Source organism: Bombus pyrosoma, linkage group LG1 (assembly GCF_014825855.1).
Source record: "Bombus pyrosoma isolate SC7728 linkage group LG1, ASM1482585v1, whole genome shotgun sequence".
NCBI classification, from domain to species: Eukaryota; Metazoa; Arthropoda; class Insecta; order Hymenoptera; family Apidae; genus Bombus; species Bombus pyrosoma.
The window spans coordinates 6,401,255-6,425,586 of NC_057770.1; the positions used below are offsets into that span (position 1 = coordinate 6,401,255).

A 24,332-nucleotide genomic window follows, 5' to 3' on the forward strand; every position below is an offset into this window, starting at 1 on the left:
GTTTATTCTTTATTTATTCTAATCTCTATTTATTTAATTTAAATAAATTTATACACTATAGTATTACACATGAGTATATTTATATGGGTGTGTAATAAAAGAAGCATTTTTATTTCTGTTAACTTTACTAACATTGGTAAGTAGGTAGTTAGATCATTGACTTGGATTCACAGACGAGGTAAGTATGCGAGTGTATATATATACTTCGTATGAAAATGTATGCCATCTAGCGTAAAGAAGGAGTATTCAAAATATATATTTTTACGAAGTGGAATGAAAAAGATGTCAGATACAGGGAATTACTATGTGCTGATTTGGACGTAAAGAGGATATTTCATATCTTATTATTTTTGGAACGAAATATTTTGGATCAAAATAACGTTTTGTATATATTATTTATACATTATACGATATTAGAATTCAAGCTGTTCTCGGTTATTGCACTAACCTCGAGATCCTTGTTAATCAGCTGTGTTGCTGATATGATATTATTGACATTCTGTTAAAGTCAATACTAGTACATACTATATTTGTTATTTGAAAAAACAATGAATTCTTCGCTCAATAAGCAATGACGAAAGCTGGTTTACCAAGTTGAAGGTGGTTGTACTATGCATTGTATGTAGAATGTCATTCTTTGACAAATATTTAACCTTATTCCAATTGCTTTCTTTTTCTTGTAGAAAAAAGCTATACTTTCTCTTTTGTATAATTATAGAGTAACAAAACATTTTATCTTTATGATACATTGAAGAATTTTAAGTGACATAGATAGTATTTGCAAATACTGTGAGAATGGACAGCCTTTTCACACAAAATATTTCAGACGAACCAGAGGATATACCACAAACAGATGAACCAGTATGGATTCTTGGGAAAAAATATAATGCCATAAGAGGTCTAATACACAGTCACAGTAAAGAGATCTGTAATAAATTAGATATGTAAGGTCTTAAATTTCAGAACTGGACATAATTCGTAGGGATATAAGATCCAAGTTATGGTTTACTTACCGAAAAAATTTTGTGCCTATTGGTGGTTACAATTCTACATTTACATCCGACAAAGGTTGGGGTTGTATGTTAAGATGTGGTCAAATGGTTCTTGGTCAAGCTTTAATTATATTACATTTAGGTAACTGTTAATTTTAATCTAATAATATTATTTCACGTTTAATGCTCTTGTAACAATTTTAAATACGTAGTTGTTCATAATTGTATTAATAAAATCTATCAATTAAATAATTTTGTAACATAATAACGGTTCTTAAAATAAAATATTGTTAATCATAATTATATAAATTATAAATATTTAATTTTTATATAATATATATTATATTATATATTTTTATATAATAGGTAGAGATTGGCAATGGACTGCAGAAACTAGAAACAGTACGTACCTGAAAATTCTAGAACGTTTTGAAGACAAACGAACTGCTGCTTTCTCTATTCACCAAATTGCATCAATGGGAGCATCAGAAGGAAAAGAAGTTGGACAATGGTTTGGACCCAACACAATAGCACAAGTATTAAAGTACATATTTATTATATTTTAAATATTTCTAATATAAGATTTGATATTTTATCAAATTTCAATTTTTAGAAAATTAGTTGTGTTTGATGAGTGGAGTTCAATTACAATACACGTTGCTTTGGATAATACATTAATAGTTAATGACATTTGTAAGTAATCAAAACTCTTTATTTTATTATTTAATAAATTTTAATAAATTTTTAAACATTAAACTGTATCATATAATTAAACATTTATAGTAAAGCAATGTAGAGTGGAAGGAGGTACAACAGTGGAAGCTGATGGTGCTGTACCATTGAAAGCACCTAGCCAATGGAAACCTTTATTACTTTTAATACCTCTTCGCCTTGGATTAAGCGAGATTAATCCTATCTACATTAACGGTCTTAAAGTAATGAAGAAATCAATTCTTGCATGAATGGCTAAAATTGGAGTGAAATATGAATGAAGTTAAGGATAATATATTCATACCTATAATTTTTCAGACTTCATTCAAAATTCCACAATCTCTAGGAGTAATAGGAGGAAAACCTAATCTTGCATTATATTTCATAGGATGCGTCGGTATGTATAAATATAAAAATAGAATTATCAAATTAAAGAAAGATACAATGAAAATGTACACAAATTACAATTTTGCATTTGCAGAAAATGAAGTAATTTATTTAGATCCTCATACAACACAAAGATCGGGTAGTGTTGGCAAAAAACTAGAAGAGGAAGAGATTGAAATGGATGCTACCTACCATTGTAAATCTTCTAGTCGTATACCTATCACGGGAATAGATCCTTCTGTAGCACTTGTTAGTATATAATTAATTTTTGTTATTTAAAAATTGGTCGGAGAATTAAGCAATTTATAAAATAAGATATATTTTTATAAAGTAAAAAAATAACGTTCCATTTCAGTGTTTCTTTTGCGCAACTGAAAAGGACTTTAAATCTTTATGCAAATCTATTCAGGAAGAATTAATAACACCAGAAAAGCAACCTTTACTTGAATTATGTGCAGAAAGATTAGCACAGTGGTCACCAGTTGAAGATATAGCGTCAGAAGCTATAGCAACTTCAACTTGTAAGTGTTCTGAAGTTGATATAACATTAACAAAAAAAAAGGGAAAATTCTACTAAAGGTGTAAATAATTCGAAATTTCATTTATTGTAGTCCGTCTTAGTAATTCTTTGTTATAGTTGTAGATTTTGAACATGTAGATCCACAATGTGATACATCTGATGAAGACTTTGAATTACTTGGTTGACATTTAATCAACAATTAACAAAATCTACGATATAAATAATGTATATATAACATCAGAAATGATCCATTCGTACATAAAATACAACCATTCATCCAATATCTACATTTGACTTAAACTAGTACTATTTCAAAGTACTAGTAATTGAATAATAAAATAATTTATATCAAATAATTAAAATACTGTATATATTACTTATACTTACATTTTTTGGACATGAGTGATCTATTCACATTGTTGATATAATATAATTTTGATATAAACGAATTTTTCTATAAAGAGTATATTCAAACCACAAATAAAAAGATATTTAATTTTACAAACAATACAGAATGTACTTACTTACTTTTTATACCAATGAAAAAAATTAATTCTAATATATATTAAGTCTCGTAAATAGTTAAATTATTTTAATAATTATGCGTTAAAAATAATTTAAGTACACAAACATACACATATTTGAAATAAATTAATTTTAAACATAAGGTATACTATGTGTAATATTTATTTATTTATTTATTCTCAAACTGTACAATAGAAAAAATTACTTATTAGTTGGACTTGATAAAAATATAAAAAATTAAGAACACTCATGTCCTTAAAATATTTTTGCCTTCTTTAACAGATAATGCATGTGATGATCTTAATATATAGTGATATGTCTACAATGGCATGCAAAAGTTTTCAGTCAGATAGTTTTCACTATACATTTCAACAGTGATATCTAAAAACTTTTAATTAATATTGGATATTGGGTATATTGGATACTGACTGGAAATTTTTAAACATGCTAGTTTTACAATTTTTAGATAACTGTAACACACAATATAATAGTGTTTATTTGACGTATTGTTTTCTTTTATTTGCGATACACATGTATCTAATATTGCTTAACAATTTTTTAGATGTCTATTTTGGTATATACTGTATGCTAAAAGATCTACTTCGCCGGGAACTTTTGTACGCCATTGCATATCGTAAATTTACAAAAATGAACAAAAATCAAATTGAATATTTAAATATAAAAAAACTTGATTATAACTTTATACATTATTTATTTTAAAAATATGTTGGTAATTCATAAAGCTAAAATTTAAATCCAGGAGTGTAAAATTTTTTTATTAACATAAGTATATGAAAGAAAAACAAACTGATTTTTATATTGATTTACATTATGTATGATTGCATTAATAGATTTTCGATTTTATAAAATTTATAATATTAGCTATGTTAATAATAAAAACTTTCACAATTTCAAAGTTATATAAAGTGCATAGGAACAATAGATAAAATTTTATCAAAAATATTCAATGATGTTTTATAGTTCGAAGTTATATACAATTAAAAATTTTATAAAATGACGAAAAATATTACTATTTCTACATATACTTAAACAAACTATTTTAATGTTATGTTATTCTATAACATAATGGCTAATAGTTGAATTTGTATTCAAATTATAAATATAAATATATCTACATTTTTATAGAATTGACTAAAAACTTAAAAAAAATGGCTAGTTTATAGCTTACTAAGTACTTGTTACATCAAAAATATGAAAATTTAACATCATGTGATACCTAAATAAGTATACACTTTCAAACATGGAATTAATTTTTAATGAATAAATATTTTGTAGTATAATATTTAAGATCAATTTTGGCCGCACTTTATAAACAGCAAAATGTATTTATTTGAATACTACAAAATTTTCTGTATTTCAACTTTTATATAATAAAGTAAAGTATACAATTTAAAAATATCTAGTATATAATTTTGTATGTATTATATGAATAAAAAGAATTTTGATAATATAAAATTCTCACAAAGAACTCACAATTTCATTAATATTTTGTTAGAATTTGAAGATGATGATATATTATAATTTATCTCATATTAGATAATATGACGTTGTAACTGTTATTAAGTGCCCAATAAAAACTTTTTGCTAACAACATTATTTAAAAATTAGAACTAAATTTTATGTATTTATATTATACTTTTATTACCTATTACTTTCAATGTACAGAATTTTTTACATTTAAACGATCATTAGTCATTTAAGTGTAAAGTATTATATTAAATGTTAGTAGTTATTTTATGTAACATATCCAAATGTGATTTTTCAAATTACTCATTTACGAAATTCATTCATTCAAATTTATACAAAAATAAATGTTATATGTTCACGTTTGTACATCAAAAATTTCATTCTAGTATAATTTTATAGTATTATATGTATATATATAGACCATTATTACAATAAATGACAACATGCATAAGTATATATGAATTCTGTACTTGCTGTGAAATAGAAAAATAGATATTTCAGAGGATAAATTTAACAACATATCATACAAACATATTTAATTTCAAAAACATACGAGGTAAAAAAAAAATATTGCACTTGTTTAAATTTTATAGATAGAAGAGGGATATTTCATAAGTATTGTAACATAATAAATATACGATGCATAAAAATGTATATGATATTATAACAAAACAAAAATTGACTTTATAAAAAGGGAAACATTTTAATAAAGACTGAAACATCATATTTCTGTATTACACAAATGAGAGCACATACTTTTTTCCCCAAATTTACACTTACTATTCGTTAATGAGTAATTAATAAACCTAGAATATCTTTGGAAAAAACATAAATTCGTTGTATAATTAAAAGATTATTGATTCTATTTGACCTCTGATATGCTGTATTTACGATCCTTCAAATTAATTACAACTACAGTTATATTGTCTGCAGAACCCCTATATGTTAAAAAGACAAATACATAATAAAAAACTGATTTAAATCAATATTTGCAAAGATCGTAAGATCGAATTGTATTACCTGTAATAACTTTGTAATGTGATACTTTTTGCACCAAAATGTGGTTCGTTTATACGTTCCTTAATAAACGCGACAGCCTCTTCATTTGTAAAAGTATCCCATAAACCGTCTGATGCCAGGACGATGAACATCGGATTATGGTCACTTAGATCAAAAGTTAAAATATCAGGATCAGCAATCACTAATTTTTTATCTTTTAATGGATAATCTCCCAAAGCTCGAGAAGTTGCTAATATACCAGCAACTCTCCATACACCATTAAATATTACTAAACCACCAGCTTTGTTAATTCTCCTCCTTTCTCTTTCCTAGAAATTATTTTCACAAATGAGAAAATATATTTACTATTAAATAACATAAATTTATTACATAAGACCTAAGCAATTTATATAAATAAAACTATATACTTGTTGCGGCTTATGGTCAAAGGATAAAGGTATGGCATTTCCTTTTCCATCACACATTACACCTCTTGAATCTCCAACATTTGCTACAATTAATTTATTGTCTTCTAAGAGAGCAATTAAAGCAGTTGTACCTGTATTATACATTTATAAAAGTTATTTTTAAATTTGAATAAATAAAATAATATAAATTGTAAAAAGATAATTACCAGCTATATCCATATTTTTCTTAGCAGCCTCAACTAATAATCTATCTACGGCCAATACTTCATCAGTTAGTAATCTACCATAGTTTATTTTATTTCCATCCAAGTAATTCGTAATATCTACTTTTGGTGGCTTTTCCACTGTTCTACATGGTCTTACCTTAGTTAAAACAAAAAATACTGTTTTATACATTTACCATTTTAGAAGATATCAGATATAATATCAATCATACCTCTCTTGTTATTGGTCTTGACAAGCTATCCAATTTATCAAGCAATTCTGGATCAGTTACACCAACATTTTTTTTCATACAATCATCTGTTAAAGATGTGCTTACAGTTTTACGAAAAGATTTTTTGCGTTCAAGGTGATCTGCATTAATTTTTTCCTCTTTCTTCTCTGTTTCTTCATTTTGCTTTATGTTTTCTGATATGTGTGTTGCTTTACCAGCTATCATATCTTTTAATTCAATCACTTTTTTATTAATGCTTGGAATAAGTTTATCACGTGCATAATTTGCTGCAAACTATTAAGAAATAAAAACATATGTCAGCGTTTTACGTTTATAAGTAATAAATATGTTTAAAATATTGGCATATCATTGGTACGCTATCATTGAAATATTTCATACTATTTAAAGTAAAACTAACAATAGCAATATAATATATTAAATATATCTTAATAATCTGCTTTATTATAAGTAAAAAAATTTTTAATTTATCTATTATTTACATATTGTTGAGTCATCTGCTAAAGGTATTGGTGTATGAAGGACATTTAATTTTTTGTCTTATTATTACATGCACTGTCGTAGTAATTTTTAAATTTTTCTATATAAGCTAAGCTATTATATAACACAAACATAATAATATTTTATATTATTCTATAATCTATAATGGTATTCTAAATAATTGATATATATTAACATAAAATACATAAGTATATGAATATATTATGATATTAATGAAATCTATTTCCATATTTTCATATTATCTCTGTATAACTTTATCATTATTTACCTTATTCCTGTGTTTCTAATCTGTAAATTTGCAAGATAATAGTCATATAACATCATAAATTTAGAAATTTTAGAATGATAATGTTATATGATGATAAGTAATTATGTAAAGTCAAATAAAAATGATAAGTAATCATTAAAAAATATCCTATTTGAACAATTGATTGGATAATTGATTAAGTTTCTATTAAATAGATTCATGTGTCAGATCTTTTTGAACTTACTTCTCCACCATGTCCATCAAATATTGCAAATAAAGATACACCTGTATTGTTCATATCTTCATTTACAACAAAACGATCTTCCATACGAGCTCTATGACCTTGAACAGCATATGCAGCAACGTATCCTTGTTTTAATTCCCAACTAAGCTTCACCCCATTATTTACAGAATCATTAACTAAAAATGGTAGTTTTGATACCTAAAAATAATAAGACACGATGCAAATGTTTATTTCTCTTTTGTAATGCTTTGAGCAACAAATAATTAAATGATAAACAAATAATTAAGTAATTTTTTCAACTAATATATATCACATTTAATTACGAAAGTATAATGCTAATTAGCCCTATTTGTATAATATATTTATTACATAGCTTATTCTCTAGTTCATTTACTTTTGATGTAGTACGACCAAGTGTATATTGGATTTTTCCTAGTAATGATCGGCTCCATATATCAACAGCTTGTATATAAAATAGAATTATTGCCAAAACTGCACCACAAATTAATACTTCTGGCTTCAATGCATAGACTCTCATGATTCTCCAAAAATAGCCCAAAGGAGAATTTATGCCAGCATTTAATCCTGTGGGAATACCCACTGCAAACTTTGACACTAGCTTCATGTATGATACATATGTCTATTGCACAATAACAAAAATACAAAATTATTGATAATAGCTGTTATTATAAAGAAATCATAAATTTCAAATAGTCAAGTATATCATAATCTATGAATATTTCTCTCTATCATAGATTAATAAAGGAATAAACTTATATTACTTTCTACTTAAAGTATATTACAAAGATTCAAAAGCAATCAAACAAGACTATTTTTGAATACTAGACAGAATACAGAAATCGTAGATCGAACATATAATACATATTAGATTTTCAAAGAACATTTTTCTAAAAAGAAGAAAACACTATATCTTTTAAATTATTTTTATGTCACCTGATATAAAATCTTGTCTTCTAGTTCGTCATCCATAATCTAATGCATTGACACCTTAAATTAAGCCAGTTTTCTTGTAAACCTAAATATCAATAAGTATTCGATAATTATTTACAATTAACACACACTTGACGGAGCACCAAATATGCATCGAAATTCGTATAATCGTTCGTTCGATAAAAGATTATAACTTCGAGGAAAATAAAAGTTTGTATACTATTTGGTATTTACAGCAGACGATACCAAATTACAAACGTTACTGTAGATAGACGTTTGACCTCACGCCGTAATTTTAAGCATGCGGCATTGCTGGCATTTCACGTTATTCACATAATTAACAAAATTACTTTATATCTATAGAATCAGATATAATTTAAGTATTTTGAATGACATAACCAGTAAAAATATCTTATGAGGTATAACATAGTAAAGAAAACAAGAAAAAATAATTTGTTAAAATATAAGATTAAATACAAAAATTTAATACATTACAATTTTAAATGAAATAATTAATAATCACAATATCATATAGTATACAGTACGATTTCTTTAATCGTGACTTTCACATATGTACATGCAGGTAAATGTTTCATTAAGATTTTCAAGATTACTTTATAAACAATGATATAAAAGAAAACAAAATTCTTTTTATTGTTAAAATTGTAACATAAAAAACATTTTTTCACATTTACATTAAGAGCCCATAAACAAAATTGTTCTAAAATTAACAAGTCAAATTTATTGCATATATAAAATATGTAAAAATTTTTTAAATTGTTGACTCTACTTAACTTTATTCAGGGAGTTAAGACCGTATTACATATGCATAAGTGCAACGTTATGTAGGCTAGAGCGTGATTAAATAGTACATATTTTGTATGTAAGCACATATACCGGATATAGTTGCAGCGATATATGTATTACGTTGCTGTACGCTGTAAACTGCATAGGGAGAACTGTCATGCGTTGCTACGACGTGAGTTTAGAAGCCGCGTAAATATGGCTGCGACAATAACGAATGTTTAGTATTGCCCAGTGTAATGAGTTCGCGTGATGATCGTGATTGTCCTCGTTGGCGTACGGTGATGAGATCAATGTGTCATCAACAAAGATGAGCGAAAGGAAGTTTACCCGTGGCCTGGGTAAACCGGGCATGGCCGCTCAATTACGAGAGACCGTCTCTCAGGTAGTACGAGAGAGTACCGTACAGGTAGGTTTCTCGGCACGATACATTTTGCCGCTTGATTTTCTGCATATATTTTTACATTATCTTCTGAATAACAAATATGCAACAATTGATACCAGTGAAAATATGTTCTCCCTGCAGTCATTTATCAGGACCTTCATAATATCGTTAATTCATTATTCATGATAATTGCTGTCAACTGAACAGGGCTAACTATAAATATTTCAAGCTAAAGAAGAGATAAAATAACGTTGGATCAACAATTTAGCTATATTTTTAAAACGTTATTTTTTATTTTATTGTAGCAGGGTTGAGACATGAAATTCTGGTTTTTTAAGGATAATGTTATTCACACTGAAACATGTCCATTTATGGTATCTTGTAATACCTTGATTCATTATTCATTAATTATTACCTTGAATTAAAAATAAATTACATTATTCTTAAAAGGAATTATTTGACCTGTTGTATTGTCATAATAAGTATTGACAAATTAATATTTAATTTTTAAAGTTTATGTTACAAGTTTTAATGTATATAGATTATAGCCTTTTATATAGTTTACTGTCGCTGTTTATTTTTATTTCAAATTTTTTAAATAATTCTTATTACAATATCAAAGTATTTTAAATCAACATATGTATACATATCTTTTTTAATTTGTATTATTTATTTTAAGAAAATGTTTTAATTTCAGAATAAGCCACATCTAGTAGAACCCATAGATTTTGAAAATTTTGTATTAAAGAATAAAACTTTATTACAAAACGACCCTCAGAGAGAACTCCTGCTATACCCTAGGGATGATATTTCAGTGAGTTTTAACTTACTATTTCTTATCTATTCTGAAACACTTACATCCGTTGCAGGGACAGATAAGTTATCAGATAGGACCATGCACAGGATGTTTAATATCATGCAATTTTTGGAACCTACTTTTTAAATTTATTGTTTAAAAAATGTAGTGTTAAACTTAGTGTCTATTATCTATAATATATAATAATGTATATTTTTAATCTTATTACTAAAAAGATTACTTAAATAAATTATTTAATTTTAAGTATTTTTTTAATTGTTTTAATATCCTCTTTCTAATGTAGCAAGTGGTATTACCTAGAAGATATCGTACTCTTGTACCAACTATACCACAAACTTCAGATAATGAGGAAGGGGAAGAGAATCTTCTTACAAAAGAATGTTTACGAAGTTACACATCTAATTGGAATCTCATACATTATAAATATTCAGCATATAGTGGAACTTATCTTGAGTTACCTAAGTATAAATATAAAACTTGACTATAAATAATATTTTATTATTGCAAAATTTTATTTCATAAAATATAAAATATATTGTTGTAGCTTATATGTATTTTCTTATTTTTTAGAGTAGCAAAAATAGATGATCTAAAAGATGAAGTGTATGAAATTGATACAGAAGTAGACCAAGTTGATGAGGTAAAATATTTTGCTTCTAATATGAACTTTTTGAAGGTTGGATTATGACTGATATTTCTTATTAAAATATCATTTACTTGCATTATATTTGGATAAATAAGATTTATATATTAAATGTATTATCTTTTGCATTATATTTTATACACAAATAGCAAAAAATATTTTAAAAAGATATTTTAATATTATCTTTTTCATGTCATTTTTCTAAATAATGAAAAATAATGTTAAATATCGCTTTTACAACATTTATTAAATTCATCTATTATTATTTCTGATTATCATTATAGACCTATGAGAAATTAAGGTAATAAATTTATAAGGGAGGAATAAGAAATTAAAACAACTTGTTCAATTTTATTAGGAATTAACAAAGAGTAATGGAATAACAAAGGAAGGCTATTTAATGAAAGGACCAGAAATTGGTAGTAGTGACCGCATGTTTGCAAATATTGGTTCAAAATCATTTAAGAGAAGGTTTTGTCATCTTCGTCAAGAAGTTGATGGCACATACATTCTTGAACTTTTTAAAGATGAAAAAAAGGGTGAAGCTAAACTGACGATAGTAATGGATTTTTGCACTGAAGTTATTAGAAATCCAAAACGTGGGAGGTATTGTTTTGAATTAAGAATGAGCGGGACTCATAAATCGTACACATTAGCAGCAGACAATGAAACAGATATGCAGGATTGGTTATTAAAGTTAAGCTCAGTATTACAGCATTATAAGCAACAAGAAGAAAAACGTGCTGCTTCGCTAGAGAGAGCATGCAATACACCTCCTCCTTCTCCTCAACCTATGCAGGTAATCAAAAGTAGAAATAAGCATTGTCTCCAATGTTTTAAGTGTACTTATTTACATATAATTCCATTTGAGTTTATTGTATTATTTGTAGGTTTATGGAACGCTCAAAGGCTTAGAACAAAGTATGAATCCACAACTGATAAAGTATTCTAGGGAAACAGATACTAGTATTGCATTAGCGAGACGAGAATGTCGTAAACAATTGTTTAGTATTTATCCTCATATTCCACATACTAAACAACAACCAGGCAATTGTAATGAACAGAATATTGATCCATACAAAGAACAATTTGGGCAGAGAATTTTTGTAAAATGTGAAAGTCTTAAATTTAGATTACAAGCACCAATAGATGAGAAAGAATCATTATGTCAGGTGGAACCATATCAAACTACACTAAGTCTTTATGATGCAAGAAATGGCAGGAAGCTAACTGAAAATTTTCATTTTGATATTAATCATGAGGTTGTTCAAGGAATAGTAAAAGAATTAAGTCCTGTAGGTATTATGACAGAATCTACAGAAAATATTAAACTACCAAATGATCTGAAAAATATACCACTAGATTGGATTAAATATCCAAAACAGGTTTGTTCTTTCTTTTTCTAAAGTATCAAATTTTTAACAATAATGTTAATATCATTGTGTAGTTTAGTAACAGCAGTGTATATTTTTATAGGCTATATTTAGTATTAGTAATCCGCACCCTGATATATTTTTGGTTGTAAGAATAGATAAAATATTACAAGGGAATATATGCCAAACTTCTGAACCATATTTAAGGGCTACAAAAGATCCACGATTAGGTTTAAAAGTACATAAACAAGTTAGAGCATGTTGCCAAAGGTAAGTTTATATGTGGTTACATTTTTAATCTGTATATTTTTCTGTACATTGTAAAATTTTGTCCAAAAAATTATAAATTTTTTAGATTGGGAAATTATAGAATGCCGTTTGCTTGGGCTGCCAGACCATTATTTAGATTATATAGTAATGAATTAGATACATCATCAGACTTTCCTGCAATATATAGGCAAGAAGGAAATAAAATAAAAGATGAAGAATTACTCAAACTCCTTTCAGAGTATAGAAAGTATGCATATATAATATATAGTAAGTTATATATGATATATATTTTGATATTTTTTATTATAGGCCTGAGAAACTTAGTAAATTGACTGTGATACCTGGTTGGTTGAAAATAAAGATTGAGTCAATTACAGATTTACCTGACAGTATGTATCTGGAGAATAACATTTCTTTTTACTATGTATAAACTTGAATAATCTAATTTTCATTTTTTCTTTACAGATACATTATCTACATCTTTAGCAGCTTTGAAGCCATTTCCATTACCGCCAATATCTGAACCAACTCTTGAGATTGCAGAGTTTGAAAGTACTTCAGAGAAAGATGTTCATCCATATACAACTTATATTAACCATCTTTATGTATATCCGCAAACTCTTTGCTTTGATACTCAAAAAATATTCACCAGAGCTAGAAATATTGCGTGCGTTATTGAATTACGAGACAATGATTGTGAAAATGCTACACCTTTAAGGGTATGTAGAATATGTTATTTCATAGATTATTAAATTATTGCTAATACTTTTCGGATTTTTTCATAATAGTGTATATATGGAAGACCTGGTGCTCCACTTTTATGCTTACGAGCATCTTGCGCGGTTTTACATCATAATGCAGTTCCTTCTTGGTATGAAGAAATTAAAATAAGGTTACCATCGAAACTTCATGCCAAGCATCATTTACTCTTTTCTTTTTACCATATAAGTTGTGATATGAATAAGAAAAAAGAAAATGGTGTTGAAAATTGTGTTGGTTATGCTTGGTCTCCATTGTTGCATAAAGGAAGGTATGATAATGTTAGGAATTACGATTTATATATCACTAATAAAACACTGATATGTAATTATAATTGTATACTATATAAATATGAGATATTATATTTACAAAGTAAACTTTCTAATTAAATTTTGCATTATGTAATTTCATATATATATATAATTATATTATATTAATTTTGTATATCTTACATAGATTAAATGTGGATATGGATATGAATGTACAAGCACTACCTGTTGCAACACATTTACCACCAGGATATCTTTCAATACAACCTCTAGGACTAGGAAAAGGGGTAAAAATAAAATGAAGTTATATACTTATATTTTATTAATTCAAAAAGATAATAAAATATGATAACCATTTATAGCTATCGCGTTTAATATTTTAAAGATAAATTTTTCGTTGTTCTAGAATGCTGGACCGGAAATTATATGGGTTGATTCTCAACGGCCGGTATTTACAGTAGCATTTCAATTGATTTCAACTGTATTTACACGTGATGTACATTTACATAATTTATTTGCTCATATGGAACGCATCCTAGATACAAAACTAGGTGCGGTACCAGCGGATTCGGAAACATGCAAAATATTAAAAGCTGCTCATGCAGTACAATTAGTTACAGTTATTACATTTCTTCCTACTATATTGAATCAGTTATTTACATTGTTAACATGTACTACAAATGAAGAAGTTGGATGGTATATTATAAGAGTTTTAATACATTTCATAAATATGGTGCATGAAGCTGGTAGGAAAGAAACACTTCAGGCTTATATTAAGGTAAATATTGCTAATGGAATTGATTAACTTTATTAGTGAATTTTATATTATTATCTTTTACAGTTTGTTTTTGTACCACCTTCTCAAGGAAATGGTATTATAACAGTTCATGAACAATTAGGAAAACATCTTCCTACATTATTGCAGCCAAGTAATACTGACTTTCTAGTAGTAAATAAATTTATGCATCATTCCAGTTTCTTTTTTGAGATAATGATTAAGAGTATGGCACAGCATTTGCTTTCGACAGGAAGGATAAAAGTACGTTTTGTAACAATATGAAAAATATAATTTATTAGAAAGTATAAATTAATTAACATCTTTTACAGATGCATAGAAATGAAAGATTTTCAAAAGAATATCATGAAAAGATTCGAAGTTTAGTGGAAGTTATTATGCCTTATCTTATGAACAAATATAAAGAGATGCCAGTTGAAACACATGAATTAAACAAAAGTCTTGCACAATTTTTAAAAGTAAGTAAATGCTATATATTATTTACAGGCTAAATATTTTTTTAGAGTAATAATAATACAGCAAATGATAAGCATAAGTTTCATAAAGTCTCATACTGTAATTGTTAATGATAGTATTTTATTATATATGAAAATAGTCCTTTTAAAATAATCATCATTAATTCTTCATATCTTAAAATAGCGATGCCTTACATTTATGGATCGTGGGTTCGTTTTTCGTTTAATAAATTCATACATGGACAATTTCTCTCCTGGAGATCAACGTACACTACATGATTTTAAATTTACATTCTTGCAAATAATCTGTTCACACGAGCATTATGTGTCTTTCAATTTACCAATGATGCAATCACGAATCATTTCCAAAGGTAAAATTAACTACTACTATATTATACTTGATGCCTAATGTTTCGTAAATATAATCATTTTATGCTTTATTTAGAAGATACAGAGAGTGATCCAGAATGTGATGGTATGTTAAGTCATACACTCCCGTCTTTATTGTGATTTGTTACCGTAGCCATAGTGAGTGGGAGTTGCATACAATTTTCTTGTTATTAATCACTATCAATCAGTAGATGTTTAGAAAATACTTTCATGGCATTCTTATTTGTTGCTATGCAAGCCTGTTTCATTATATTTAAATGCACTGAAAATTGTCAAATAGAATTTATGAAGTACTGAACTTTTGCAATATAGAATATATAGATTTACACACTCACATAAATTTTATGTTATATTTTATACTTTTATGCAAAACTTCTTATTTTTATTTTAGTACATATTCGCTATTTAAAAATATTTAATGTAAAAAAACTGCATGAATTTGCAAACATTTTACAAAATCATGGTTATAATTAGTAATATTCACATGATTAATCAATAGGTAATTTCAGATAAAAGATATCTTTTTTACTTAAATATTAAATATCTATAAAATAATCAATAATCTCGATAGCAAACTAATGAAAAAATTTCATTTAAGCTACTGTAATTTCATTCAATTTTTCCTATATTTAGGTGACCCTTGTATGTACATGTTTTTCTATTTTCATATTATCTAAAATTATAGTAAATCAAATAAGTTTATCAATTTGAAATATTCATTACAGATTTAATAAATGAATATTGTTTGTCAGAAGATTTTTGCAAACATCATTTCTTAGTTGGACTGTTAATGCAAGAAGTTAGAACCTCCTTAAATGAAATTGTACAAATTCGTAAAGTTGCAATATCTACATTAAGAGACTTAATGGCAAAGCATGAACTTGATGATAGATATCAGAATAAGGTAAATTGCTTCTATTTATTTCTACCTTTGTATTTTTATTCTAATATGATATCTTATATATATTATACTTTTGATATAATTAATGTTTTCGAAGTACAAATATTTAAGTAAACTTAATTCTAAAATAATGTAATTTTATTATTACAGGGTCAATTAAGTAGGATAGCATCCACTTATATACCATGGCTAGGTATTGTATTGGAAAATCTACATCGATTGCAATCCATACATGATAGCAGTAAAACAGAAATTAGGCAAAATGGCACAAATAGAATATCAACTAGTAGTTCATTTTTGGCAAATAAAGATACCGCGAGTACTACTGCGACCACTGGAACTCCAAAATCAATACATAGGTAAACAAATTTTACAGTATCATATTTGCTTAAGATAAATAAAAAAATAAGAGAAACAATCTACATAAAAAAATATATGTAGGCTTACGTTACATTTGGAAACTCAATCTCCAATAAGGGCGTCTATGCATCTACGAGATTCTACATACTTCGCAGCCATAGCAGGCCAAGGATTAGTTAATGGATATTCTTGTACTAGTATAGAATCAGATACATCAACAATATCTGGTGCTTCTCAATCAAATATATCTCAAGAAACTACTATTATTCGTGAACCTATCGAAAATGGTACTGGCGAAAAAAAAAGACATTCTCGTTCTTTAAGTGTTACACAATCGTCACCTAGATGTGATAAATTGCAGTCGTCGGAAGTTAAGGATATTTTACTCTGTTTTCTATTTGTAATAAAATACTTAGGTGATCATCAAGTTATTGCTTGGTGGCAACAGTGCAGCGATTGTGAAATTTTAAGTTTCTTTACAGTAATTGAGTAAGTTAATGTCAAGTTAAACATAAAAGTTACTTCTAGTGCAGAATAGGCGTTATTATGTTCATTCTTTATTTCAGAATGAGCCTTCATCATTTTAAATATATTGGGAAAAGGCAAATAGCTGCAAACATGGTAAATAGTTCTGGAAAGCCTCGAACAGTGAAAGCAATGACATTACCAGCTAGAATGGCACCTCCAGATTTTTCTAACGATGGACCCGCCACTAGTACTTTACAACCACATAATACTACTGCACGGGAAAATCTTGTTGAAAGCGATAGTGGGAAAGTGCATCAAGCTTTATTAGAAGCGAATATGGCAACAGAAGTTGGTCTAATTGCATTGGATTGTTTAGGATTATTTTGTATTCATTTTAAGGTATAAAAGAAATTTTCCACTTATACATATGTCATAATTCAGAAATATTTATCTACGTTATATTTGATTTTTCTTCTTTTTTTTTTTGTAAAGGATGTGCTTCTAACAGCAGATGGTGATAATCCCATAATGCAGAAAGTATTTAGTATATATTTATCGTTTTTGCAAGTTGGACAGTCTGAAACCTTACTACGGCACGTTTTTGCCAGTTTCAGAGCCTTTTTAAATAATTATTCTATAATTCTATTTCAAGGTATGAATTTTAACAGTTGGGTGTGATTCTATTGGGTGTAGATAAAAAACAGTTAAATATTTAATAAATTATACTGTCTTATTTTAATTAACTAGATATTATTATTCTTATAGGAAATGCCGTATTATGTGGACGTTTATGTTACGAATTATTACGTTGCTGTAATAGTAAGTTAAGTTCCATTCGGCAGGAATCTTGTGCTTTACTTTATCTTCTTATGAGAAGCAATTTTGAGTTCACTAGTAGGAAAGGACTAACTAGGGTTCACTTACAAGTAAGTGTATGACGAAAATAATTTTCCCTTTTATACATTGGATTAACTCTGATAATGCTTAAAAAATGTTAATACTTTATATTTATGTAAATAGGTAATTATATCTGTTTCTCAAATGCTTGGAAATGTTATTGGATTAAATAATTCAAGGTTCCAAGAATCATTATCATTAATAAATAGCTATGCTTCTTCTGATAAAGTGATGAAGGGTACTGGTTTTCCAGTTGAAGTTAAAGATCTGAATAAAAGAATTAGGACTGTTTTGATGGCCACAGCTCAAATGAGAGAACATAACAATGATCCTGAAATGTTGGTAGACCTACAACATAGTTTGGCTAATTCTTATGCCAGTACACCTGAATTGAGACATACATGGTTAGAAACTATGGCTAGAAATCACGCAAGAGATGGAAATTTTTCAGAGGTATACATTAAAAATTTTTTTTAAAGAACTTAATATCCTTATGCTATATCACTTTTAGGCTGCTTGTTGTCAATTACATATTGCCGCATTAATAGCAGAGTATTTAAAATTGAGAAAAGTTCATACGTGGGGTGCAGAAGCCTTTGACAAGATTTCTGAAAACATCTCTAGAGATGAATGCAGTCTTAAACTTGATGCTGGTGAGATTTGTATGTTTTGCACATGTTTGTATTATATATTACGTTTCTATTATTTTTTACATTCCGTTCTTCTTTTCGTCTATTATATTATTTATTGTTAAATGTTAGAACTATTAATTTATATTGAAATTATAACATTTTGTTTTTAATGCACTTTTTACTTTGAATTTCGATTTAAAAATTGTTACTGGAATTTTTTAATGTTGGTGAATTATTTGGAAATCAATTGTATATTTTTAAATATAAAATTTTATAAACACTAGCATTATTTTAGGCGTGCAAGATATTCATTACAACGAATATATACTTCTTGAACAATTAGAACTTTGTGCTGAGATGTTAGAGAAAGCAGAACGATTTGAACTTCTTGGACATTTGTATAGATTAATAGTTCCTATGTACGAAGCGAAAAGAAATTATGAAGCTTTAGCAAATTGTTATTCTCATTTGGCACAAGCCTGTAATAAAATTGTTGAAGTTACAAAGTCCGGAAAAAGACTTCTTGGAAGATTTTATAGAGTTGCATTTTTTGGCACGGTAAATATTATTAATAGCCAATGTATAATGTTATTTCATTACATTTTGTGTGTATAATTTATAATAAATGTTTTTTAGGCATATTTTGAGGATGAAAATGGGCAAGAGTACATTTACAAAGAACCAAAAGTTACATCCTTATCTGAAATTTCAGAACGTCTCCATCATCTCTACTCTGAAAAATTTGGCTCGGAAAATGTTAAAATGATAATGGATTCTATACCTATCGATATAACCGAACTAGATTCAAAAATAGCGTATATTCAAGTGACACACGTTACACCTTATTTCGAAAAATACGAGTTAGAAACACGACAAACAGAGTTTGAACAGAATCATAATATATCATGTTTTATGTTTGAAACTCCATTCACTAAAGAAGGAAAAGCCAGAGGTATTCCAGAAGAACAATGGAAACGTAGAACAATTCTTACAAGTAAGTTTACTTCATTATTATGTACCATATTATTTATAGATATATACCTGATAGCATATTTTATGATTTCAGCACAATATTCTTTTCCATACATTAAAAAACGTATTTTAGTTATTGAAAAACGAATAATGGAACTGAGCCCAATCGAAGTCGCTTTAGATGAAATGCGACAACGTGTCCAAGAATTAGAAGATGTAGCTCTTATAGGACCAACAGACGTGAAAAAATTGCAATTAAGATTACAAGGAAGTATATGTGTTACAGTAAATGCTGGACCACTCGCATACGCTTCCGCATTTTTAGATCCTGCACTGTCTCCACAATATCCAGATGATAAAGTTGAAGAACTAAAAGATGTTTTCAGGTATGTTCTTTAAAAAATATATTTCGTGTATATATATATAAATTATTTATTATATATATATACAATCATTGCATTTTCAAAGTATATTACATCTCACACACAAAATTTATTAATTGGAATTATCTGATTTTCAGAGAATTTGTTAAAATATGTTACACAGCTCTGCAAATAAATAGTAAGTTGATTACATCTGATCAGCATGAATATCAAGAAGTGTTACGTGAGAATTATCAGAAACTTTGCCAAAATTTGTCATCATTACTTGGGGAACCTATTTGGTCTGATGAACAAGTTGGAAATTTTAAACGTAACAGCGCTGCTTTATTTAGTGCTATCAGTGGTGCTAGTAATCACACAAGTACAGCTTAAGATAATAGGAAATCATTTGCAATTAAATTAGCTTTATTTTTAATGCACATTTTGTTATAAGTGAATGATATAAATTGGGTCATATTAACCCATGATTAATTCGCATATGCTCAAAAGTACTTCTGTTACAAGTGATTAATTACGACTGTAAGTAAGACTATTATTGCGTATTTACTTAAATTTTTTATTTGTTATAATCAAATTTATTTCTTTTTATAAAATACGTATATATGTGCTTTATATTATTAATTTCTTTATCATTTATTCGAGTATAAATGATGAATAATAAGATCTTTTCTGCTCTATTTGACAGAATGGGAAAAATGCTAAAATATTTAGTTTAGGAGATCATTTCATAATAGATGTATATCTATTATTCTCTTTGATCAATATAAAAGTATAAATTATCTCAAGGCCTAATATTACAGAAGGTTCTTAATATCTAATCACTGCCATATTTTCATATATTTATTACGTGTTTTGTTTTTCTTAAATAATTACGTCAATTGAAATATTATATAGACATGAAGATAAGAAGTAAAAAGAATACTACTGACATTTTTTATTTCCATAAAAGATTCACTACACTTTTGCTAGTTACAAGATTTATAATCATCTATATTAAAAAAATATATGTTTTCTATATATTAGAAATATTACAGACACATTTAAATCTAATTAAATGTAGTATATTTTGGTGTCGAGCACCTAAAGGGGCATTTATATATGCGTACATATTCTGCAAGAATTCAATGATTTGTATGTACATTAGAATATGTTAAAATGTGTAGGACTTAATTTGTATATATTTGTATAATTTATTCTACGTATATATATGTATTATGTAAACATGTAGCTAGCAATTATTCTATATTTATGCAAATGTTATTATTTAATCGAGAAGAGGAGAATATTTTGTGATGTCATAACATTTTAAGAAATTTAAACATTTGAACTTTCATATATCTTTTTTACGCTTTTATATGATAACGACTAATAAAAAATTAAGTTTTAATTAAAAATTTTTCTTCGGTATCTTCTATACGAAATTTTTATAATATCTCCTCATTCTGATTAATAATACAATAAAATTTTATGGACGATGTACTTAACAAAATTTTTCGTAACAAGTGTTTCAACAAATTTTTGTTTTATATTATGCGCGAATTTCTTTGATATATCTCTCTTATAATAGGTTTTTGATAGGGAATAACACTTTATCATATTTATACAGCATATAATTTTTTTCAAAATTAGCTATACATAAGAATACAGAGATTGGAAATTTTTTAATTTATTGCACATAAAATATCACCAAATTAAATAAACAATAGAAAAGATTTGTTTTATATAAATCTTATTTCTCCTAGTTGATAAAATTTTGCTAATTATCATATCTATAAAGAAAAAGATATTAATTGCATTCAGACTTCAGTCTAATAGAATTCAGTCTAAAATATTTTGCAGAATTTATGTGCTATTATGGGTACTCAATTTGTATATAATTGTAATTAGTACATATAAAATATTGTTTTGATAATTAAATATGATTATTTATCTTTATGAATATATATTATTTGATATTAGAATTTTATGTTCAAATTATATTATGTTATGTGATTGTCATACATTTGCAATTTTGGTAGTACAAAAAAACTGTTTATGTGACATTTGTGCAAGCAAAGAATAGAATTTATAATAAATGTATATTTAAATAACCATAAAAAATTATTCATTTTGAAGTCTGGTGAGATTGTGATTACGATTGTGCTGTAGAAAGTAAATTTCATTATTGTATAAAAGCAGAATATAATTATGCATTAATAATTTTAAGAACTTATTCAATAACTTGAACATTGTATCGAATATTGAACATAAAATTAATTATGTCATTTTTTATTTTTATTGTTACAATTATTGCAAACTATTTTACTTTCAAAATTGCAATTTTAAAAATGCGTATACAGCTCTTACACTACAAAAAAAATGCTGAGTGAAGAACTATATAATATGTAAATGAAAACTATTAGATTTATATTTTAGTAGAGTTCATTTACACGGTGGATAAACTACGAAATAATAAAAATACTTGACTGGAATGTTGTAAAACTTATGTGCCATTGCAAATTATTTCTTTTATTCAGACTGCACTAGTAGTCTAGCTATAGCATAAATTAGATCGCAGAGTAATGCGTCTGAATATTTGGAAATATATGTTGATATTTGTCTTAACTATGTTTAATATAGCAAATAATACTATTAGAAATAGAAGGAGTTATGTTTATTAAGCTATGAATTGTTTATTAAAAGAATAACTACATTTAAGAAATAACTATATTTCATACGCATAATAACACATTGATTTTTCTTAGCACAAAGTTAAGTTGAATTAGTGTTATTAAATTTTATCAAATTTATTGCTTTTGCACTTGTAAATTCAAGAAAGCTAAAACTCTCTATAAATAAGTGAGGCAATAATTACGAATTATTTAAAATTATTAAGAATTTTATTCAAATATACGTATATAAAGATAAAAGTTAATTATGTGTTAGACACATAATCAAATGAAAATTATATCAGAAATATTCTTAAAGATGAGTTGAATATAAAATACAATTAATAATTATTGCTTCTCTTTGCATATTATATGTGTATATATATATATATATATATATATAAATATATATATATATGATTTTGATTAATAAAAGTTTGCCATGCTGCAAATTTATTAAATGAAATTTTAAAAAACTATGTTTCAAGATACAGTGCCTCTTTAGTTGCAAAAATGTTTATAAATAAAAGTCAGAATGCTGTCCAATGATATGTTAAAGTCTACTTTGATGATGACTTAAATGTAAGTTTGACCATGATATATAATATATTGCACAAAATATATGACTGTCATAATTTACATTCGATATGAAGTTTTATAATATGGAAATATTTTGAATTATGGATGCATGTGAGAGAGAGAAGAATATAATAAGTGTCTAAATTCAATAATAAAACAGAATGATGCATGAAAATAAATGTTGCAACTATGTAAGTAATATTAGTGTAATCATAATTTTAATGAATAGAAACTGTGGAAATATAAAGCTTGCTTTGAAAAAATTCAGTTTTTATTTATTAGATGTGTAATGGATTTATGAAAATATATAAAGTATTTCATAGACAGTGATTCCATTAAATCATACTGCGCAAATAAAATAATTTGTTTATTAAATTAAATAAATAGTAATGCGATAATAAGTTTAAAGTTTAGTTACTTACATGTTTTGGCTTATTTCGTATATGAATTGCTTCGACGAAATGATATAACTAAAGTTAGTTAAAACTAATCATGTCATCAAAGTTGAAATTAAAGCAGAGGATGAATAGCACGTTTCTTCTAGACAAGGACATTAGGAAAGCATACGTTCTGAAAAAAAGAAAAAGATCCATTATAGATTTCTACTATTTCCAATATATAATTTAACTTTATCAATTTTAAGGATTTTCAAATATGTATTAATTCCGAACAACTTTTCCTTATACATATAACCGTTTCCCGGTTAGATTCCCAAGATATTTATAATAACATTAACAGTAATAATACATACTTTTGGTACTTCTTATCTTAGTGTGGGTTAGGTTTCGAATATCTTTATGTACGAACATGGTGATATAGGTATGTTCATGCCACGCACTGATATGTATTATTATGTATACTCTTATTGTATATACTATGGATTGGGATTGTAAAGCAACTTGATCACAGCCATATTATAGCTTTAGTATGTAGCGTCACTATCGTACGACTAACGTACTTCACTCTCCTGTATTTTCCATCGCCCTTGCAGAACCTACACTTTGTCATTAATGGACACGACACGACGTACTGCGAGAGTAAAGGGGAGGACAGGAGAGTAAAGTACTTATACACAGATTTCTAC

The 24,332-nt window shown here is 26.7% G+C and overlaps 3 protein-coding genes across 19 annotated transcripts; 2 read left to right on the top strand and 1 right to left on the bottom strand.

Annotated features, from left to right (window-relative positions):
* Nucleotides 1–74: 74 nt before the first annotated feature.
* On the top strand, nucleotides 75–5,532 carry LOC122577300 (cysteine protease ATG4B). 9 transcript variants are annotated; one of them, XM_043748756.1, is made up of 10 exons: nucleotides 84–618; nucleotides 827–898; nucleotides 964–1,134; nucleotides 1,359–1,536; nucleotides 1,606–1,685; nucleotides 1,776–1,927; nucleotides 2,022–2,100; nucleotides 2,185–2,339; nucleotides 2,446–2,611; nucleotides 3,698–5,532. In XM_043748756.1, the coding sequence occupies exons 1-10, from the start codon at nucleotides 612–614 to the stop codon at nucleotides 3,853–3,855; spliced, it is 1,218 nt and encodes a 405-aa protein (XP_043604691.1). In that variant the 5' UTR covers nucleotides 84–611; the 3' UTR covers nucleotides 3,856–5,532. The 9 variants fall into 9 exon arrangements, with proteins under 9 accessions (XP_043604777.1, XP_043604691.1, XP_043604636.1 ...); XM_043748701.1 differs by having other exon boundaries at nucleotides 86–618; nucleotides 684–898; XM_043748593.1 differs by having other exon boundaries at nucleotides 87–618; nucleotides 719–898.
* On the bottom strand, nucleotides 5,484–24,311 carry LOC122576995 (protein phosphatase 1L-like). Of its 5 annotated transcripts, none has more exons than XM_043748166.1 (10): nucleotides 24,207–24,311; nucleotides 23,671–23,818; nucleotides 8,451–8,532; nucleotides 7,891–8,136; nucleotides 7,497–7,694; nucleotides 6,487–6,780; nucleotides 6,257–6,413; nucleotides 6,051–6,181; nucleotides 5,644–5,951; nucleotides 5,484–5,561 (listed from the first exon to the last, which is right to left on the bottom strand). In XM_043748166.1, the coding sequence occupies exons 3-10, from the start codon at nucleotides 8,484–8,486 to the stop codon at nucleotides 5,486–5,488; spliced, it is 1,446 nt and encodes a 481-aa protein (XP_043604101.1). In that variant the 5' UTR covers nucleotides 8,487–8,532; nucleotides 23,671–23,818; nucleotides 24,207–24,311; the 3' UTR covers nucleotides 5,484–5,485. The 5 variants fall into 5 exon arrangements, with proteins under 5 accessions (XP_043604101.1, XP_043604044.1, XP_043604252.1 ...); XM_043748109.1 differs by having other exon boundaries at nucleotides 24,000–24,253; XM_043748317.1 differs by lacking the exon at nucleotides 8,451–8,532 and having other exon boundaries at nucleotides 24,000–24,253.
* Nucleotides 9,348–21,448, top strand: LOC122575524 (dedicator of cytokinesis protein 9). 5 transcript variants are annotated; one of them, XR_006319469.1, is made up of 30 exons: nucleotides 9,348–9,660; nucleotides 10,334–10,450; nucleotides 10,737–10,915; nucleotides 11,024–11,093; nucleotides 11,455–11,895; nucleotides 11,987–12,481; nucleotides 12,573–12,739; nucleotides 12,825–12,986; nucleotides 13,049–13,128; nucleotides 13,205–13,458; nucleotides 13,528–13,769; nucleotides 13,955–14,054; nucleotides 14,174–14,545; nucleotides 14,609–14,806; nucleotides 14,875–15,021; nucleotides 15,203–15,389; nucleotides 15,464–15,493; nucleotides 16,134–16,312; nucleotides 16,460–16,668; nucleotides 16,751–17,158; nucleotides 17,236–17,536; nucleotides 17,630–17,789; nucleotides 17,903–18,063; nucleotides 18,158–18,487; nucleotides 18,546–18,696; nucleotides 18,962–19,224; nucleotides 19,303–19,660; nucleotides 19,733–20,024; nucleotides 20,159–20,540; nucleotides 20,707–21,448. XR_006319469.1 is itself a non-coding variant. In XM_043744608.1 (29 exons), exons 1-29 carry the CDS (start codon nucleotides 9,562–9,564, stop codon nucleotides 20,391–20,393), a joined length of 6,387 nt encoding a protein of 2,128 aa, XP_043600543.1. In that variant the 5' UTR covers nucleotides 9,348–9,561; the 3' UTR covers nucleotides 20,394–21,448. The 5 variants fall into 5 exon arrangements, 4 of the variants coding, with proteins under 4 accessions (XP_043600543.1, XP_043600666.1, XP_043600757.1 ...); XM_043744608.1 differs by having other exon boundaries at nucleotides 20,159–21,448; XM_043744731.1 differs by having other exon boundaries at nucleotides 18,546–18,687; nucleotides 20,159–21,448.
* Nucleotides 24,312–24,332: the final 21 nt, after the last annotated feature.